Source organism: Populus euphratica, unplaced genomic scaffold (assembly GCF_000495115.2).
Source record: "Populus euphratica unplaced genomic scaffold, PopEup_1.0 scaffold133.1, whole genome shotgun sequence".
Taxonomy (NCBI): Eukaryota; Viridiplantae; Streptophyta; class Magnoliopsida; order Malpighiales; family Salicaceae; genus Populus; species Populus euphratica.
Window position 1 is genome coordinate 195914 of NW_011499937.1, and position 22497 is coordinate 218410.

The 22497-nt window shown below is 31.5% G+C and overlaps 1 protein-coding gene across 1 annotated transcript; it reads right to left on the reverse strand.

Annotated features, from left to right (window-relative positions):
- Window positions 1-11817: 11817 nt before the first annotated feature.
- LFY (floral meristem identity control protein LEAFY) lies at window positions 11818-14645 on the reverse strand. Its single transcript, XM_011041984.1, has 3 exons — window positions 14187-14645; window positions 13270-13604; window positions 11818-12602 (listed from the first exon to the last, which is right to left on the reverse strand). Exons 1-3 carry the CDS (start codon window positions 14620-14622, stop codon window positions 12240-12242), a joined length of 1134 nt encoding a protein of 377 aa, XP_011040286.1. The 5' UTR covers window positions 14623-14645; the 3' UTR covers window positions 11818-12239.
- Window positions 14646-22497: the final 7852 nt, after the last annotated feature.

A 22497-nucleotide genomic window follows, 5' to 3' on the forward strand; every position in this document is an offset into this window, starting at 1 on the left:
ACAATACCCCACATTTAATGTTAGATTCTTTTTATTTTAAAAGTAGACATTATATGTGACAGAGCAACTTTCTCTTTTCAATTCGAAAGCAAATGTGACTTGATCTAAACACTATTTTAAATATTCCTTCCATACCAAAGTTATTAAATCAGCTCCAAAGGTAGACGGATTAATTGGATTAATCCAAAACATTTTTATGAAAAAAAAATTGAAAGTAAAGCTAGGTCTTGATTAGATAATGTATTCACTCCCCAGAATATCAGAAGTTTAACCATGTCGATTTTCATCTAAATTTATTTAAATTTGGCCTACACTAGGTTTTAATTAGAAGGGTGGTCTACGCCACACCATGAGCCAGTTAAATTAATTTCTATTTATATAAAAAAATAATGTTTAAATAATACTAGTATTTTTAAAGAAATAAGAAAAATATAAAATTTGAGTTATTAACTTAATTGAATTCAATACATTCATTCAACTATAATTAAAAAAAGTAAAAGATATGGCAATGAATAAAATAAAAAACAAGTTGCAATAATTAACTATAAAAAATAAACTACTAATATCATATTTAGAGGAAAAAAAAAGAAAAACCCTTTAAAGACATCGTTGTGAACACTATTTCATTACCAAAAAAGGCTCATCTATACAATTCTAACTCTATTATGACAAACTACTTGATCACACTAAAAAAAGGTTATCAGACCAATTAACTAGAAAACAAATCAAATAAAATATTACAAAGTAAATATCTCATGTTTATATTTAATCAATTAATTTAATTTATTTTTTTAAAAAAAAACTAAATTTAACAAAGAACAACAAATGAAAACACCAGAGATAACCAATATCATTTTCAAAATCAATAAAAAATCCTATAGAAAGCAAATAAAAAAATTAACGGACCACCAATCTTTAATTAAATAAATATTAAAAGATGAAACTAAATTTTTTTTTTAAAAAAAACCTAATCAAACTTGGGTGAATCTCCAAAACCTTGGACCTCCCAAACATGTAATTTGTAAAATTTTAGACCCGGGCTCAATAAAAAAACTTAATTTCTAACCACTTTAATGGTGAAAGATGAAAAAAAATATAAATTTAAAAAAATTATCAAAGTAAAAAGTAACAATAAAAAATAATGAAGATAGAATATGATAGGAAAAAAAATGAAAGATGATGAAATTATTTAAAAAATTAAATTAAAAAATGATTTTAAATTAAATAAATAGTAATAAAAAGAATGATGACTGAATTTGAAAGATGAAGAAATTGGGAGATAAAATTGAAAAAACAAATCTAACTTTATAAATTATTTTAAATAAAATAAATAGTAATAAAAAATATATATCCAATATTAAAAAAATAAATTGAAGAGTTATTTTAAAAAATTAAAATGTTAAGCATGATAATCAAGGGGAAAGATCAAAATGAAGATAAAAAAACATTATGAACACTAAATCGGAGATTAGTTGGTCACATACATCACCCAATAATAAAGGGGATATCAAGATAATTTAAATCTTATTTTAGGAAAAAACCCCTTTTACATGACATTCAAATATTGCAGAAACAATAACATCAAAATATATTTTTCTTCATTGTTAGATTAGTTTAAATAATAAACAAATTAAGAAAATAAACCAGAATTTCCCTAATTCAAGAAATACAAAGGTATATATTTAATTTTTTTTCTTTCACTACTGAGAATTTCACCAAAGCTTCACTATAACCCTCCATTGGAGAGAAAAATCTTCCATTTAAGGAAAAAAAAAAATCAATCGTTACATATTTTTGTAAGAACAAAAAATAACTCAGTAGCTCCTCCTCATAAGTTATAAGCACATATTAGGAACTTCAGGGATGTATCATTAAGAAGAGAAGAACCTCGGCTAATATTAATTAATAAACCTCACAAGCAAAGAAACTAGTGCACATGCAGGAGAAGAAAATTAGCACAAAAAAAAGTTACATGATATGAAAATTCTGTAACGTGAGCTAGTGTAAACTTCTAACAGCAAATGGCCCGGAGTTCAAAGCTAAGAGCCAACATTTCCTGAACCTCTCACCTCGACTGCTACACAGAAACACTTGACAGGGATTGGCAAGATCTAGAGTAGCAGTTGAGGAGAGAGTTCAGAAGAAGTTGGATCTTCAGCATCCTTGTAGAGAAACAAATAGAGGTGCTGATGAGAATGAATTGTGGAATGTGGACTATATATATATAATTTTTTACTGAATCTAGCAACCCATTGAGTCATGGGGAGTAAGCTCTCAAACCCCCACAAAAGGTTTCCAACATTCCCATTACTTGAAGCAATTATGTGATGCTGGAAACCTTTGAGGGAGTTGGGAGCTTCTCCAACCATTGTAGAGATATACATGAAATCCTCTGTGGCTATACAATAATATAGGCCTTCATGGGGTTTATATAGATTAGTTAATTGCCGACTTGGCGTTGAATTCTGGTGGAATCCTCCACCCAACAGCAGCATTTTCTTTATCTTGTTACATTATCTCATTTGCAGATAACCAAATATTAATTACTACCTGTAAAGGTGATAGAGAAACCGTATCAGATCTGCACCTTGCTGTTCAATTTCCACTCGGATATTTTCTAGTACTGTTGGTTTTCTGTAAAAACACTGGCAAAAACAATATAGTTGCCCACTTTTGGAGAACAATATAGATAGTTATTCAATTGACTCATTCTCTACTTCAAAATTCAAGAGAATGGTTAATGGGAATTCAACCTTGATGGATAATAAAACCATTTATTAATGGAAAAACATGTCTCGTGAAATCTGGGAACAACAAGAGGCCACTACAAACCTATACATTCTAGACATAGAATCCATAGCTGAAAGAATAAATCAAAGAAACTAGCTAGCCATGCACGCAATATCGCGATTTGGAGAACATTAAGGCATCCATCTTGGTTTTAAATTGACTAGCACAAGCATCTGATCTCTCCAATTGTCCAGATGAACCTGTCCAGAAGTTGCCAAACCACATAGTACAACCTTTTAAATTAATGTCATATTTGCAGAGACTTGGGTAGAAACATAAAGAATGTAATTAAGCTGTCAGTAAACAACAACTCTACCATTCTATTCTGGCAACTGTCCTTCCAAATTCCGTCCAGCCTTTAACGGTCTGATATGATTAGCTTGCAGATCTAATGACGTCTGCAAATTCTTCTACAGCAACATCATCTAGCTAGGTCCTGCAGTACAAAGTTACGCATTTGCTTGGTTAAAGTAAGCAGTATTAATTCTTAATCAAACCACATACATTTTGGAACTCAGAGCTACTATTTGTATCATCAAGCAGAGGACTAAATTAAAATTTCTTTTAAAATCATATCTTGTATAGAATATTTAGTCTATCAAACTTCTCAAAGTATAGTAAAATTATATTGTTTGATTTTCCTTGATAATCATATAGGTGCTGATTATGGAATTCAATATGAAATTAAAGTTAGAGGATCTAAAGTATCCATAAGGAGGAGAATGCGAAGAAAGTTATTTAACATTGACATTATGATAATGGACTGAGAATGAAGCACTCAAAAAATGAAGGGAAGAGACTGAAACCCTTTTTTGAGACTATTTTGTTTATTTTATCTAATATTTACAACGAGTCAAATGAAGCTATGGTTGGCCCTAGGTTATTTTAGTCCTGTTGTTCCTTGAAATTTCTTATGAGTTCTAACCTTTCCCCATGGTTTTCTAGCTTGCATATTCTTTCAGCATTGCTTCATGGATTTGCGAAACTTGCAGTTGGGAGATCAAAGAGAGGTGAAAATCATTGCACTGTTTGGTTGGTAATCTTTACTTGTAGGGCTCAAGTTGTAACCTATATTCTAATGCGGCACAATCTGCAGAAACCTATTCAGGCACCTAGTTTTGGAGAAAATAGGGTAATCCAAACAAAAAGGTATAGATTTCTTGTCTTGCATTTACTCCTTGGAGAATCAATGTATCTCTTGACGAGTACCAAGTTGGAGACAATCCCTCAACATCCAAGGATTGGATTCCCAAGAGATTAACATTCCTTCTGATCACATTTTATATTATTCCGTTTGGGTCAATATATATTCCAGCCCTTTATTCCCCCCATTTATCTCCCAATTTTTATCTCCTGCATTGACATATAAACGAAGCAGCTCTTACTTTACTACAACAATATCAAAAGTCAATTTTTCAGTATTATGAAGATAAAACAATCAGAGTAATAAACAGTTGACCTCGAAATCGAGTTCAAGATTGAATGTATCAATATAAACTCAGAAGGGGTTGGAGACTGAAGGAGGGAGCTAGTTCCCTCCTCTACTGACATTGTAAACGCCGTTTTATTTAAAATTCATCAAGAGATAAAGGTCTTGTAAACCACTGTTTGAGATAATTTTGTTATTTTACCTATGTTTTTTCATTCAATACAATGTTGTAAGGCAGTTTGTTTCTTGAAACGACTGCACTTGGTGCTATGTTTTTCCTTCCTATAGAAGCAACATGTTTAATAATATGCAGATCACAAGTATCCCACTTGATGCAGGCGTAAGTTGAATAGCATAGCAACAATGTAAAAACACTGAAAAACACATAATGTTTAATGAGCGATGAGGGTCGTAGATTGGAATCTTCAATTCACAGTTTTATTTTTTAAATGTAAAATATATGGTGGCTATCTTTTCAAGAGGTTTATAAGAATTTTAAATATGTGAGAAAACTCCACTTCTACTAGAAAACAACTATGAATCCAAAAACATAAAGGAAATAAAAAAAATCTAAGACAACATACAGATCTATGAATGACTAGAAACACTAATAATAAAAAGGAAAAATGAATCATACTTCAGTTCCTTTCAGTATTTTACACCATGTTTCAATGGCTGTGAGTATCACCATAGAGTGCACTCGTTCTGCAAATATGATGCAATGAGCCTGACTTGTAACTAATTGAAGAAATTTTAATGAAACAAGACTGTTTTCCTGTACAGAACTCCTAGAGTACTAAGGGATTTTTGTGCTATTTAATTATTCATTGCGTGCAAATAGAGAAATGGCATTGTAATTTTAGCCCGTTAAAAGGTTAAAACAAGGCCTATATGCTAATTGAAAAGGTAACAAATCCCACCCATCGACAATGAAAGCTACCAAATCCTTCAACTTTAAGCAAGTATTCAGTGAGAAATGTGCATCGATGAAGCCTCTGGTTATTTACCACAGAAGGCGATGAGCCCAAAGGTATTAGAGCATTCAAGAATGGACTTTGTGGACTCAGCCTCGTTATGCGGCTCCTTCTACTTGGCCTGTTATTGAACAGTGGGCTCACCCCTTTGGACTTCTAGTGCTCCCTGGTGGAACCAAAATACAAAGGCACTTTAGGTCCCACGGGCTCTCTTGTACTCAATATTTTCTTTTCTTCTTCAGTATCTCCCACAATAGCTTGTCATCTTTTGCTTGGTTTTCCTCTAGGCCTGGGAACTTCGGAGGGATGGAAAAATGAGATATTATCAATTTTTTTTTCTTATAATACGTTAAAAAACTATATAGTAATATTAATTTTTGGGGAACAATCAGACATATATAATATTTTATACAATATACACATTTTCATTATTTTTTTATAAATATTCTAGATATTTATAAAATACTTATATTAAATATCTTATAATTAAGAAACTTAAATATTTCATAAAATATTTATCTTAAATAAGTTTATATAAGCATATCTTTAGGAGTATAAATAAGGTTGAAGGAACATTTAAGTTTAAAGAATATTTACTCTTCCTCGTCACCTGTAAAAACACTATATTGATTTAAGTATTATAATGTTTTTTTTTTGTAGGTTTTGCAGGATAATACTCACACTCCTCTAATAGCTCTTTTTACATAAAGTTTTCCACATATTCAAAAAATCCAAAAAATATACTGATAAGAAAAGTGGCCAATAGAGTGATAAACGTATGAAATACAACTCAAAAGAGTTTGCAAAATTCTATAAAAAAGAATACATTGAAAAATAACTTATATCAAATATGCTCTCAAACCAAATGGAATATTAAAAAGAAATAATAAGATTGTTATAGAGATGACAAAATCAATGTTGAAGGAGAAAAGTCTTCTAAATAAATTTTGAGTAGAGGCAATATCCACTATTATATATACTAAATATATGTCCAACAAAAATAGTGGTAGATAAAATTAAAACTAGATAAAGCATGCTCAGGGAGGACATCTTAAGCAAAACATCTTAAAGTTTATAGAGTAGTATATGTTACACTTATATTCTATATGCAAAAAAAAGTAAGTTAGATGATAAAACTGAGCGATGAATGTTTCTTAGTTATAGTTCAATATCAAAAAGCTATTTAGTATACAACATGCAAACCAAGAAGTTAATTATCAATCGAGGTATCAAGTTTGATAACAATGCTAACTAGAATTAGCATGAAGAAAAAGTTGAAAAGAGAACAATTAATTTTCATCAAACTCAAATTGATGGAGGAGATGTTGAAGAAATTAGAAATCCATCATCACCACCAAGATTTTCTTCATCAACAAGCTAACCAGTAACCCCTCCAAGTTCACCTACATCACTATCAACTACAGGGCAAGGGAAAAATCCTTCCAGTTCACTAGTTAATAAAATGAGATCACTAATTGATATTTATAAAAGTTACAACTTCATAGTCATGAAGCTTGAAAGTTATGAAACTGCATATATAGAAGAAGTTTGAGTGATAATACTAGAAGAATATATTAGAATGATTGAGAAAAATAAGATATGAGAGCTAATAGATTAATTAAAAGATAAAGAGGTCATTATAGTTAAGTGGATGTATAAAACAAAGTTTAACTTTTGTTGTAATTCAATTTTGGCTTATTGGCTTTTAGTTTAATTTTACAGGGTTTAAAATGTAAAATTAAAAAATTAGAGATTTATTTTTATGAAAAGTATGATTTGTCTACTTGCGTGAAAACTACGGACTACAATGTGCATTTGTCATTCTATCCTTATCCTCAAAATAATCCTTACCTTGTTCAAGATAATCCTTATCTTATTCAAGATAATTCTCAAGATAATGATAGTTGTCTACTTTCGAATTCGATTCTAACTCGAACTTCAAAAAAAAGAATGAGTTTGATTGAGACTTTACTATTCACAAACGATAAGACTCTTGCACTATAAATAATTAAATACTGATCTCAGTATACAAAAAAAAAAGGGAGGACGATTAGAGAGAAACCCTAAAAGAAAAAACCTCAAGAAAAGGCCATTACCAGAAACCCTAAAAGAGAGAAACATAAAAAAAGGGGGTGGCGAACCCTATACTAGCCGTCGTCCCCCCCTCAACCCTTTTTCTTCCCAGTCTCCCTCGACTTCGCCTTCAACAGCCACACGTCTAAGTAAGTTTCCTTCCTTTCTTACTAAAATAATTAACTGGTTACTGTGTTTGCTAGAGGTGTACTTGGTAAGCATAATTTTTATGCCTTAGCCATAATTTTTATGTCTTAGCCATAATTTTTATGTCTATTCTAATTTGATATTTGAATAAACGAACCCCTTTTTGATAACATAAAATACCAAAAATATTGGGAGCCTTCGTTGATTTATTTGTAGACCCTCGCATCTTTTTTTTTGTTTGTGTTTGTATTTTTTATAGATGTACTCAATTTATGGACTATTACTGTTAAATGCAAATATGTCGTGCAATGTTTTTTTTTAAAACTTCCATCTAAAAAGAGCAAATAATAATAAAGGATAAATAAGAAAAAAAAGACATAAAAAGTTTCTTCATATTCATTTTTATGAAAATATTCATTGACGCTAGAGTCAGGAGTATTGTACTTTTTGTTTTGTGCGATATTTACCAACACCAGAGTTGAAAATATTCGTAGGAATTGTTCACTGACACCAGAGTCAGGAACATGAAAGGAAGAATAAAAAGGAAAAAAAAGAGAACAAATTCTTAGCAATTTTAGACAAAACGAGTAATGCAGCCTACCTTAGGTAGGATGCTTAAGGGGTGATAGCATCTTCCTTTTTGTGTAACCAGTCCCATATCATAGAATCTTTGTTGATCAGTTAGGATTCCTAGTGATCATAATACTAGGTGGCGACTCCTTGAATAAGACCTTTTCCCCTAAAAGAACAAGATGCTAGATATCTATTTTTTTTCCAATCGAGATAATTTTTAATCGATTACCGCAATGTCCAGGTGTGACAACTTTGATGGCTCAATACGAAAGTATAAAGCAAGGTTAGTAGCAAAAGGCTACTCTTAACTACCTAGGATCAATTATAATGAAACATTTACTTTAGTTGCTCAACTAGACACTATTTGAATATTAATTATTTTAATTGCTCAAAATAGATGAAGAATTTATCAACTTGACATGAAGTTTGCTGTCTTGAATGGAGTTTTATTAGAAGAAATCTATGTGGAGCAAGCACTTAACTTTGTAGTAAAAAGTAACAAAGACAAAGTATTAAAATTGAAGAAAGTATTATATGGGCTCAAACAAACTCCAAAGGTCTGGTATAATAGAATCGACAACTACTATAGCAAATAAGGATTCTGGAGAAGTAAGAGTTGGCCAACACTCTACATCAAAACTCAAGGTAACTCTGACACCCCCATTATATCTTTGTATGTGGATGATCTTAATTATACGAAAAACAATAAGGAGATGATTCAAGAGTTCAAAAAAGATATGATAAAGACATCTAAAAAGATAGATTTGGCTATGATGCATTATTTTTTTAGGATATAAATAAGTTAAGAAAATAAAGGAATGTTTATTTTAAAAAAATACACTAAGAACTTCCTGAAAAAAAATTCAAGATGAAATAATTCAAAGCAATTGCTACTCCACTCGTGACTAATAAGAAATTACAAAATAAAGATGTATAAAAAAAGCAAATGCATCAACATTCAAAAGTTTAATTAATAGCTTATTATATTTAACAACAACAAGACTAAATATAATGTATCAACAAGTCTACTATCGAGACTCATGTTAAGTCCAAGCTAAATCCACTTTGGAGTTGCTAAAAAAATACTTAGATAATTGCAAAGAACAAAGAATTATGGCATATGGTATAAACCAAATACAAAAACAAAAATACTTAAATATTGATTAAGCTGAATCGGTTGATGACATGAGAAACATTTTAAGCTATATATTTTCACTTGATTCTAGAATATTCTCTTGGGCATCTAAAAGGCAAGAGTTTGCAGTACAATCATCAGTCGAAATAGAGTACTCGGCAATTACAAGAGCAACAAGTTAAGCTATATGGATTAGAAAAATATTATAAGATATGGAAGAAAACCAACAAGGATCTACAATGATAATATGTGATAATAAGTCGATGATTTCTATGATGAAAAATTTTATATTCCATAGCAAGACTAAGCATATATCAATCAAATATCATTTTCTACAAGTAATTAGTAACAAAGAAATCGAGTTCGAGTATTGTAAGGTTGAAGAACAATTAGAAGATATTTTATGAAAGTGCTTTCACGAGTCAAGTTTAAGGCACTATGAGATCAACTTGAAGTATCAGTTAAGTGTATCAAGGAAGAGTGTTAAAATATTAATACACTTAAAAGAAGACTGAGACTAATTCTAGAAAATACTATAACTTATAAATTAGTGTGAAGCTAAGTTTGGAAAGTTCTAGATAAATAAAACAAACATTAAAGATGTTCTAGGAAATAAATAATGTTTGTCCATAATTCAGAGAACTCTTGGATTTTCTTATGTATTGGCTAAATTTCCTGCAAGTTTTACGGTTGGAGAGTTCATCTAAATTGTTTCATTTAGGTTAGTTAAGATGTTAAACTTAAAACATTTGTCCTTAAACTCTCATCCTTAAAACTATACATGAACTACAAATTGCAGAGGTGCATCCCATGAAGTTATATTATGATAACAAGGCAGTATGTGATATAGCACATAAATCTAGTACAACATGATCGAATGAAGCATGTTGAAATCAACCGACACTTTATCAAGAAGAAACTGGAAGCAGAGATTATTGAGATTTCTCACGTACGGTCACAAGACTATACTCACAAAGGCAGGCTCAACTTCAAGTCAAGCATTCAACCAATGTCTTAACAAGTTGGCATGAATGATGTCTATCATCAACTTAAAAGGGAATGTTACATATCATCATGATTAATACCAGATCTGTGAGAATCAGAGGCCTATAATTGTGGGATTGTATATTTTTAGTGATCGGAGTTGCAAAAGATAGAGTCATTACTTCCTAGACTTTAGGAAGAAGATTGTTGTAGTTACTAAACATAAGGAACTAGAATATTGCACACGAGGCTATTAAAAAACCAGAATATGGAATGAGAAATATATAATAAAAAAAGGGAGTTGCAGAATTCTTCTCTTGAACATTATTCTTATCACAAAATACCATAGTATTAATTGAACATGGTTATAGAATCTGTTATCACAGTCCTATCCATGTGATGCAGCAGCCGGCAACATATATAGTGAACAACTTAACAGAAATGCCACTCTCTCAAGTTTGTCATGCAACACCACCATAGATACTCTACTTACAAACTTGCAATTAATTCTCCGGATTATAATTATAGAATGTTCAGGACTGGATAACATAAGCAAATTTCACCTGTAAAATAATCGTGCACACTCTATATGAATATTGAAGTTTAATACTTTCATACTATTAAGAATAACATTGTAACAAAAAAAGTTAAGAAGCTCAATTCTTCACTCTTCTCATACAGTTTACGACACTAAGATAACAGACAAAAGAGCCCATAACCACATAAGCAAGCCTCTTCTACGGCTATAAGCAACTCTTTTGTTCAACACACACAAATGCCATATGCAGTGCTTGAGCCATCTTTTGGTATTGGGCGGATCATTTACTGTCTTTATGAGCATTCTTTCTACCCTAGGCCTAGTAAGTCAGGCAACGAGCAGTTGAATGTTTTCCGTTTCCCTCCAATCGCGTGGCACCTATAAAGTGGGAGGTGAATTAATGCACATTTGGCTGCTCTTGCATTTTTCTATGTTTTGATATCTTATGAATTACTATAGAACCAGAAATCCTGCTATGGTTTCGAGGTTAGTCCAGAAGAAAGTTCTGCTTACGTGTCAAGTTTCCTAGCAGGTACATCAATAGGAAAACGAAATGCAAGAACAGTGGATTCAACTTCATCTGTTACCATCTGAGAGGACAGCAAAGTTCAGATCCATGTTGATGTGGAGGAAGCATCAAGTGTAGTAAAAGAGGTCTCTGACGGCCAAAGCACAAGGGCCAATATGCTATATGCATACTACAGTTTCTTTGCCTGCAGATAATCAAGCTTCAAAAGAAGATTGAGTTTCAAAGGTGAAGCTCTGGTTTAAGCACCAAATGAATGCTGTCACGCCCAATTTCCAATATTATTCCACCGGACCCCAGATGTTTTTTTAGCCATTGCCCTTTTTGTGCATCCATTTGTTTGTTTGTTTTTTTAGTTACAAAGGAGAAGCCATTTGTTAAGCATGCATCCTTGTGTTTTTTTAGTAATTGAAATTTCTGGCAACTTTCCATTGTTTCCCCGTTTTTATTTTGCATTTTTAGTAATTGAAATTTCTGGCAACTTTTCCCCGTTTTTATTTGGCGTTGCAGGCTGCCATGATACATCTTTTATGGCATCTAACTTTAGCACCATTGCATGGTTATGGCAAAAAAAAACGGTAATGGTTAACAATTAGAAATCAAATCAACAACCTGACATGGCATTTTGCATGTTGGCACCTCAAGAGGACAAGAATTATCCATGCCTTTTATCTTGTCATCATGTGTTTGTCTGTTTAAAGTAACAGCCTATGAACTGTGCTCAAATTTTGGACAAGTATTACATGCAGTAGTATTGTAAGAGGGACTGCACCACCAAATTAATTTAGTGGGTCCCAATTGGCCCCTTTTGGCCATTTTGTTCAAATTTATGGACACTGTAGGCACCAGCAGCCTAGACTTCCCTGGAAACTAAATTAGAAATATAATAGTTCCGTCGACGTAAACAATCGTTAGAGCCTTTAAGCATATCATGATATATATAAATAGTCAAGGATGTGAAATTTAATGAACCATCCTCCATCAACCAATACTTTGTCCTGACCTGGCTACAACATACCTTTTGACAATTTTATAGAGATAGGAGTATTTATCTTGGCATAATTAAGTACTCAAAACGGCAGGTGAGCTCCAGTACCAGAGACAGAGCTTGAAGAAGTGGCACTATTGCGCTCTGCATAACAAAGTTGACGGAGCTTGGTCGGCACATACCAAATGGCAAGCCGAGGATGAGCATTGAAAATGGAATCTATGTCCCAGCCTTGGCGTGATGCGATGGCTACAAGGGGCTTGTAACAAGCCTGTCTCCATGCCCCAACATTCTCTCCTCTCTCCTTGAACGCTCTCCTAAGTGCATTAGATGCGTCCTCATCGAGGCAATGTAAAGCATAGCAATGCACGTAGTGTCTCATTTTGGGCTTGTTGATGTAGCTTGCTCCTGCCTTCTTGGCATACCTAAACACCTGATTTGTCACCTATAACCAAACACAAAAAAAAGCACAAAAAAAAAACCATTTTTCTTAGCATAATTACTCACTGTTCCATTTAGGGCTAATCAGATTCCAAGTCCTAACCATCAACATGGGCTTTCAGGTTCCATGGCAGGAAAACACTTGAGAAACTCGGAATGTAATGGATTTTGGTCCAGTTCGACAATAGTTGACATCAACCAGGTTTCACAAGATCCACGTGACACGACATCGTACGAACTTCCAAAATCAGAATATTTGAAATATTCAAATAACGATGATCAACTAGTAACAGTAACCAATAAGTATCCCACTGCAAATTGCAGGTAAAAAATGCAGGGACCAGAAACCAGTACATGAGTTGTCACGTTTTTATCGGGACAGCTGTGAAAGGAATTCAGGTGGGGGCATAACTCCAGTCCAGTCCAGAATACTATGGCTGGTCTATGTGGGTCCAAGACAAGAACCATTGAAATGTTGAGATTTGCAGAAATTAACGGTCTAAATCTGTTCTTTAGACAGTTTGTTTTGTAAATATTTTTCAAAACAATTAATTTTTTAGTATTTATATATTATTTTAATATATTAGTATTAAAATAAATTTTAAAAAATAATAAAAATATTACTTTAATATATTTCTAAATAAAAAAGGAACCAAGCGGACTCTTCATACCTTGGTGGGGCATTTTTCTCCTCTCTCCTTGGCAATGCTTTGGACTTGGATCAAGAAATCACGACACTGTTCATATAAATGGAAGAGGTAATCAAGACCGTTCTTTTTGCCACGTGCCACTTCACCAGGCTCTGTTACAATGAATGGGTGCTCCCGCTGTCTCTCACAGATAGCACCACCATGTTCATCATCTCCATCAAGGTCCACCACCTTTCTCTGGCCTTTCTTCCGCCCTGGCTGTTTCTTCCTCTCCCCCGCTGCCACTGCCTCCCATGTCCCTCTTCCACCGCTCCCTGCTGCCTCCTTGTCTTGCTGTACTGGCTCCTCAGAGAAACCTGAACACACAGTCACCCAAGAAACAAGCAAAAATAAAAAATCAAGGAAAAGAATTAAAATAAGTCTAATAAGTTCATGATATTTAATTTTTCGAAACAATCAGATTTTGTTCATTTGTCTAGAAACCAGTATGAGCTCAAAGCTATTAAGCTAACTATTACCTTGAGAACAAATTTAAGCTAGGTATGTATGGCAATTAACATGAAACCAAAAGCTAGCTAACCTGGACTTAGTTAAGAGAATTACTACTCTAATATTGAGCATGGTGATTAATTAGCAAGAAACCAACCCTGCAAAGTAGAATTGGTATGACTAGAGTAAACATACATTGGTGTACAAGCACTTATACTTGAACTAAATTCCATATGTAAGAAAAAGAAAAGGGAATGAAAACGATTGTTGTATATGGAAATTATAAGCTGGCAAGTAACAACTTATAATAAGCTAATTATCTTATCCAAGTATACATAGAATTAATTTACTCTATAAAACTACAACAAATTGGCCATGGACTCCTATAGCTAGTAATAGTATGAGCTTAGCTTAATTACACTAAAAGGTAGAATCAATGCTAACCAAACCTTCTTGGGAGAGAGCATCAAGAGTATTTGTATTATTATCACCAGAGAGCAATTGCCTACGCCTAGGATCCTCCTCATCAAGCCTTCTTCTTTCAGCTCTAACAGCAGCTTTAATACCATACCTCTCACCAACAAGAAGATCCCACCTAAAGATCTGAGACAAACTATTCATCATTTCATCAAGCTCCTCATCTTTCATGTCCAAAAGGGTGTTCACTGTGAACCCGAGTTCAGCTATTTTTGCTGCCGTGTAGTACCTAATACCATAAGCTTGAAACAACTCCTCTAGCCCACATAGCTCCCTTGGCCTTACAGCAAACGCCGCAGCCGGTGGCTGCTGAGGCGGGGGAACCATTTCAAGCAGACGGTTTGGATGTGGCACCATTGCTCTTGTATCCCATTTGAACAAACTCGCCGTGAAAGCCTCCGGATCCATATCTATCTGCCCCCTTGTCTCTCTCTCTGTGATCTTTCACTGGTGCATGTCTTGGATTTGGTAGATATATAAAGACAAGTGAGCTTCTTGTTTTATTTATATACCAAAACTGCCCTCAACAGGACGAGTTTTTTGTCTTTTTTTCTTTTTTGTATGTATTGGGAAGCTAACAGAATTAAAGGGTTTTGATGTTTCTTCGGAACTGGACAGTTGAAATCGAACTAGTCAGATCTTTGTGTCATTCACCCATTTGGTTCCCTGCATACATTCTTCACTTGAAGTTCTTCTATCCACTCATCTCTTGACACATGATCTACTTGATTGGACTCCTCTGCTGTTAGGTCGTATATTGTTTTACTACCTCCCTTTCACTCTTTTACAGTTTACTTCAACATTCAAAATATTTTTTGCCTTCCAATTTTTATCATTGAGGGTAATTGAGCTCCTTTTGATAAACTTACTTTTCGTTTAAGTTTTTGGTGAATTAATCCACAAACAATTAATGGATCGATTTATTATTAAATCATAGTTCTTGAAAATTGTTCATGTTTCTCTATTGGATTGGTTTTTGAAATGATATTTGATCCAATATTTATTGAATATTTGGTTCTTAACATTGTTTCAAATGTTCATGGAAAGCAAATTTTAAAAATACTTTAAACTATGTATTTGAAATGTCGTGGATATATCTTCTCACCGGGACAATTTCATTTTTTCTACTACTGAGATTTTATTTTATTTTTAATAGTTTATGTATATTTTAATTTTAAAATATTAAACTAGTGTAATATAATATCATGGATAGCATATAACAAAATTTGAAAAACATGATTTAAGAATTCTTATAATTATCGTCTTATTTATTTCGAGTTTTTCAATATAATAAAATAAATATGAACAAAAAAATTCATAATCCTTGAAGAATTAAGTATTAATATATTTATATCATGTTATATCCGTATCTTTGTTGTTCTTCGTCGTGGCTTTGCAGCGTGGTTACTGCGTAAGCAGATATTCTAGTGGCTTGGGTTATGGTGTCCTTTTAACCGTGGGATTGATGATTTAGACGTCACTAGAATCATCTTAGTTTCTGGCTCATCGCAAGGTATGATGCATCTGAGGGTGCCAGATACTGTCTCCTCGACTTTCTCGTTACTCATGAGGTTTTTCTACTTGGTTGGATTTGCCTGGTTTCGTTCGTTGCTGACTACACGAACCTGAGAAAAGTATGAAAATACCCTTGTTTTCACCAGACATTCGCTGCCTTATCCCTGATCATTGTTTTCCCCCCCTTGCCGGAGAACAGATCGTGATTAGCGTTGCAATGCACAATCAATGTATCCAAACATTGAACAGAACATTGAATCCCTCTAATGTTGGAGACTTTCTCAGCTGCTTGTCAGGGCCGCAACATGGCCACCAGATGTCACTTGGGAGATTAATTAGGATGCTTGAAATTTGTAAACAAAGAGGTCTGTGCAATATTTGGGAGGTCACTGTGATTTGAGGTGCTAGTACGTACATTTAGCAGTACAATCTGCGAGAATTGAACCCGCTAGAACATGCACAGACACATGCGTTATGCATATGCTATGAATCATTGCAATTTGATTCATGGATGATGATGATTTTACATGTATTTTGTTGGTACGAAAAATGCATGCAACTTGAGCGCATGTTACTGTAACAAAACAGTAATTTGATGTCTCTGGTCTTCAACCACAGGCATCTTCAAACTAGCCTAAACACGAAGGACTTGTAATTAATTACATTTTGCAGAGTGATATACTTTAGTTTTCGTGTTGTTAAGAAATAAATAATTCATCCCCTCTAATATTTGGATTAATTGTTTGGAATTGGGTTTAGAATATGAGTCGGAGTTTTAAAGCAGAATTATATATGAGGTCCAAGATTAAAACCGTATTAAATTTTATAATTACTTTAACATAGAATATTAGTGTGTAATAAAAAAGGCTAATAATAAAAAGTTAATGAAAAATTGTCTCCATAAAACCCTTGAATAATAAAAATCCCAAATCCAAAATAGGTTTATGGATTTGGTAGTGAATTTGTGGGTTCATGAGTTTGGATTTGAGTTTGATTAATAAAAAATAGTTGTTATTGAGTCTTTCTTTGATCAATAATTTCTTTTAGTTCATAAAATATCTTAGTACTTGAATTGATATATTAGTTATGCGATGAAAATAAATTTTATTGTGAGTTATTAATTAATTATAAATATTCATTAATTCTCTCGTGAAGTATACACTCTCATGAATATTTTCATGAATTATATGTATTAATGTTTTGGTTCCCAATCTAATAATATAGAAGTTTTGGATGGGTGGCAATGGATTAAAGATTTTTTCTAGTTCTTTTTTATTTTTGTTGTTGGTTTTTTTTAAGACTTACTCTTTTATTATTATTTTTTATACAATCTAGAGTTTAGGTTTTTTATTTGTAGAAATATCAAGTATTGTTTTAATATATTAATATTTCATAAAAGATACTTTTGAATTCCTTAATTATGCAAAAAAAAAAAAAATGTTTTGGCATCACTTTAAAGTTTATAAAGGATTAATGAGTGACCCGTGGCTATGTCATAATTATCTTTTAAAAACTTAATTCTAGATTTGTTTTGTTTAAGTATAACTTTAATGTTTGTTTAGTTTGCATGCTATGATTACTTTTCTTGTATTTTTTACAAGTTTATATATTTATTTAGTATATATACTAGATTTTTGTAAGATTGAATGATTATATAATTACATCATTATAAATAAATATGTTTTTATTATTTGTCTAATTTTACTTGTTAGTTTTTGAGCAACAGTCCATTATGATATTAAACAAATTCGTTAGTTTCTATTAAATTAGAAAAAGAAAATCTACTCCTCTTTCTCCAAAAATATAAGAACGTACCAAAATCTTTATTTCATTCATATCATCTTTCTTCAAATATCAAGAAAACAAGCCAAATTCAACAAACTTGTTGTGCTATGAATTAGTGATGATCTAGTGGGCGTGATGATTGTAGTGAATGTGTACGCATGGCTGCAGTGAAAATGGGCCGGTGGCATGTCTTTCTTGACAAACATGGCGGCTTGTCAAGAGATTCAAATTTTTTGCTTGCATGGTAAGAAAACTGTTTTTTTTTTTTTAAATATTGGTATATCTTAGCAAAGAAAAAAAGCAGAAAAAATGGAAACTGGTGTAGTTGGGAAAAATAATTTTTAAATATCACAATGGAAACCATGTTATTTTAGTTTTTATAAATAATAAATAAGAAAAAAAAATTATCAAAGCTAAACTACAACTCAAATGAAAACACTCTAAAAATTATTGAAAAAACTCTACAAAATTGATCCACATACATCAAAGAAGGCTGGTGATCAATGTGAGCCATGCGAGTTCCACAAAAATGATGGGTGGCTCCCTCTAGACACTAGCTTTGTTTAATGTTCATGAATTGTATCTAAAATCCCTTTTTAACAATAAAAAAGAGTCTTTATCATAAATTAAAACATAAATTATTCTATCTTTGCATCATCAATATCGAAATCGGAGCTTCTTCCGCCAGGATGCTTAGATGCTCTCTTGCACGAACGAAAGCGGATTAGTGATGGGATTCACATTCACTATCTCACTCACATTGAATCCCGACAGTAACAAAGAGTACGAAGAACCCTCAGGTTCAGGCTAAGCGTAGCCTCTGAAAAGGGCTCGCTGGGTGACTGAAGCCTGAAAAACCTGCAGCCTTCATTGCCAGCCAAGTTTCTCAAGGGGGCGGGGCACCTCAGTCAATCTAGGCGATAAAAGGACACTAATGGAACAGTATAACACTATTCATCATGGGCCAAAGTTGTTTTTTAATGAAAAAGAAGGCAAGTACAAGAACCACGCAGGTGAGGCTACAGCTGAATCAGTTGTCGAAGGTCTCTCTTTCCCTCCCTGGAAAAAGGCTGCTTCGTACTTTGATAAAAACAACACGACACATAATTCTTTCATTATGTGTCGTAATCAAATGCTCCCATGTCTACTTACTTCAACATTTCAGATCAACATGTGTGGTTCGACTCTGCGTTTTGCAGCTACTTTCTTCTACGTGTCGACTCTGCAGTGGTTGGGGATTTAACACCTTGAGTGATGTAAATAAATTCCAATCAGGATGGGTGACAAATAATTGTATCTTTATCTTCTTTTCAGAATCGGGAAAACTTTGGTCAACCTGGAGGATACTGGGATTTGCCAATCGAGTAGTGACACGTCAAGTCTGTGCTGGATTCTAGCTATGGGTCAGTTGTTCAGTCTGGGTTGGACAATTATCAAGTACTCTTCCTTTTACTTTGTCCTTCCTCTTAAGTGTATTGAGTTTTTTTTTTTTTTCAAAATTGAAAATATTATTTCTCAAACTAACACACTTAAAAAAATAATTATAACACATAAATCCCATGTAATATATTCACAATCTATATTTAAAAAAAAAATTCACAATCTATATTATATTTATACTAAATATGCAATCATTGGTCACGCTAATAATATATGTGTGACCTTTTGGTTATGCATTTAGTATTAGTATGAATTTTCAGTTAACTAATTTCATAATTTTTTTTCTTTTCTTTTTACTTTTTCCTTTTTATCTTGCATTGCTTTTCCATCCTCAAGCGGCACTCTCAAGTCAGACAACCTCAAAAAAGCATTTTTATGAGTTAATTTAAAAATTTATTAATTTTTTATATTCTAAATATAAAATTATGATTATGGATGCTTTTTTATTATGATTATCTTAATGCGTAGAGAATTCAGATACTTAAAACAATTATAGAAAGACAATTCTCAATTGGAGCTTGATAATAATAATTATGAACACCAGTTAATAAAACAATTATCCAACTTAATTGTTCATAAGAGCCTTACTAGATATGTGTGAATTAAATTATTTATTTTTTTAACTTTATTTTTTGGTATAAATGTTATAAATGTATATGTTTTATAGTTTCATAGGTAATATAAATACTATACATCAACAATTTAATTAAAATTGCATATCCATTATGCATGAATAAAAGTGATTTATGGATGATGGTGGTTCTTATGCATTATTTTATCATAATTGAGGTGTATTAAGTAATGTGTTGGTTTGGATTGCATTGATAATGTTGATACACTTGATGACATGCATATTATTAACCATTGAGGTAAAGAAAAAATAATTGGTTGGTAATTTATGCATAAATATAACTATTTTGTGTGTTATTGTGGGAATTGTTTTTTTAACTATGCTAGTCTCGGAATAATTAATTTTTGTTATTGTGCTAATATGTGGGAAAAAACTGTGTTTTATTAGTTTATATATATATATATATATGTGTGTGTGTGTGTATTATTTTTCACATTGGTAATTTAGAATTAAAGGCATTGCAAATTATTTTCTTTGATGGAAATGTGTTCGTAATTCGTTTTGTACTTTTTAACTAGTGTAAAATTTACTATCAGCTCACAATTCTTTTTTCTCCCTTTCGAATGCCCATCATTCAATACTATAATTATTTAGATTATGATTTAGGATTACAACATCAAATATGTTAAAGAATAATTTTTTTAATTTATTTTTGTTTACGTTGTTGTTTGTTATCAAAGGAGAAAAAAACTAAAATTAAAAAATAACACTAGCATTTGGCTTATTCACACCTAATTTAACATGTAGAATATCATAGGAAATAGATAAAAAGAAATGAAACCTCATGCATTAAACAACAAAACATGGATTATTTATTAACTCACCCTAAACTAAATAAATTAAAAGTGAAAGGAGAAAATTAAGAAGATGGAAAATGAGAAGGTTTTGAGTGAATCTTAAACACCATTGTAAGTCATGTAAGAGAGAGAAAACTTTAAAATATATTCTAGGTGTTCAAAATATATGAAAAAAATTATTTTAAAACCTAAAGATATTTTCAAATTACCATATGCATCAACTAAAACAAAAACTAAATCTCAATCATAAATAATCTTAAAGGCATGCTATCACATGGGTCAATATTTAAAAAAAAAAAATTCTCTTGAATATTGTTAGTTTTAGAATCCAAACTTAAAAAATTAAGATAAACAACAAACTTCTAAATAAATTCTTAAAACTAAGAGATTTAAAATCCCCAAAAAACAACAACAAATGAATGGACTTGGTAAGTGGGTTCAAAAAATGCATAACGGTTTGCTTAAAATTCAAAATTATCTATGTTTTTTTATGTCAGTTTTTTTTCCTCAAAATTGAAATTGTGTACAAGGTACTTGATATTTTAATATGTAGTTCCATATAAATAAAATTGCTTAGGGTTTAAAATTTTATAATTGAGTGTGCACGTGCTCTTACAATTTCTCGTTGTAATAAATATTCAGTTGCATCTATGATCTAGTGTATATTTATCCAAATTAGGGTTTGAATGAGTTGAGAAGTGATTCATTTAGAAGATTTTAATAAAATTAGAAAATTGAAGTTTTTTTTTAATGATGGAGAGAAGATGTGTTTTGAAGTGTGGATAAGAATGGTTTAGCGATGTATATAAAGATTTTAATTAAAGTCCTAAAGTATAGGAGTTGTGTTTGAGAATTTTCTTGATGAATAGGTTTTATTAAAGAAATTCTTTTCATTTCAATATATTAATTTGAAAATTTATGTGATTGTAAAAATAAGTTATGATTGATTAAACTTATAATTATTTAGTATCATCATATTTACTTTTTGAATTTCTCATCAGTTACACTAGAACTATCAACAGTTGTGTCAACACCTTCACAATAACTACTAGTATTTATAGTTATAGTTACACCCAAACTATCATCATTACCATTATTTCTATTGAATTAAACCTTTTTCTCAAACAATCTATATAATTTTATTACCATTATTGTTTAAAATATATTTTATTCTAGAGAAACCTACTAACATCATTTGATTTGTGCATATAATACTTAGATATTTTTATTTATAATGGCACTATATTATGATCAACATCAATGGTATAGTATCCATCTTCTTTTACTTTATGCATATTCAAGATATGCATTGTTGATATATCAATAAATATTTTATTATCTTTGTTATCCTTTATACTCAACTAATATAAGTTCATGTCATAAACTTACACCTGTGGTCAATAGGTCAATTAAAACATTCTCATAAAAGCAATTTTTCATGATATATGAAGCAATTTCTTGATGTAAAATAATGATGAACATTTTATTTTCTGCAAAATTAAAATACTAATTAAACATGTTCCGGTAAAAAAAAATACAAAATTAGGGTTACATGAATAATAACATTAATTTTTAATGTGTGATTTTTTTAGATTTTCTTAAAAACAATCCAGATTGTTTCCATACTTTTATAAACTCATTTGAGTAGAACATTGAAGATTGAACAAAAATCAACTTAGAATCTATGAGTTTCACATTTATTATTTTTGTATGTGTAATCTTATAAACTAAATAATATTCTAATGAAACAATAACAATTAAACAACCACCAAACCCTGATAACGAGAAAATAAGTGAGAAGATATGCTTTTTTATTTTTTTTTGTCTCGTTCTGGACAACAATAATACAAAAAGGAAATTCCATCTCCTGATAACGCGAACAAATGCAAAGAGAATCGACTACAAACTCCTAGAACTTTGATTTTAGTTGAATTTTAAGTTCAATGGAGCTGAGTTTTTACAGATTATAGCGAGCTTTTGTTTAGATTAGAAATTGCTAGGAGGATAGAGTTGTGTTTGTCTTTTGTTAGTTTTTTTTTATATATAAATAATATTAGATATATATATATATATATATAACATTAGTTTTATTATTTGGCGAAGGAAAGATTAAAA

Bases quoted from the DNA above. Each gene is read 5' to 3' on its own strand.
- LFY (XM_011041984.1), bottom strand. From the start codon at position 14,622: ATGGATCCGGAGGCTTTCACGGCGAGTTTGTTCAAATGGGATACAAGA. The intron at 13,605-14,186 runs GTTTGGTTAGCA...CTGTGTGTTCAG, and splicing joins TGATGCTCTCTCCCAAGAAG to GTTTCTCTGAGGAGCCAGTA. The intron at 12,603-13,269 runs GTATGAAGAGTC...GTTTGGTTATAG, and splicing joins GAGAAAAATGCCCCACCAAG to GTGACAAATCAGGTGTTTAG.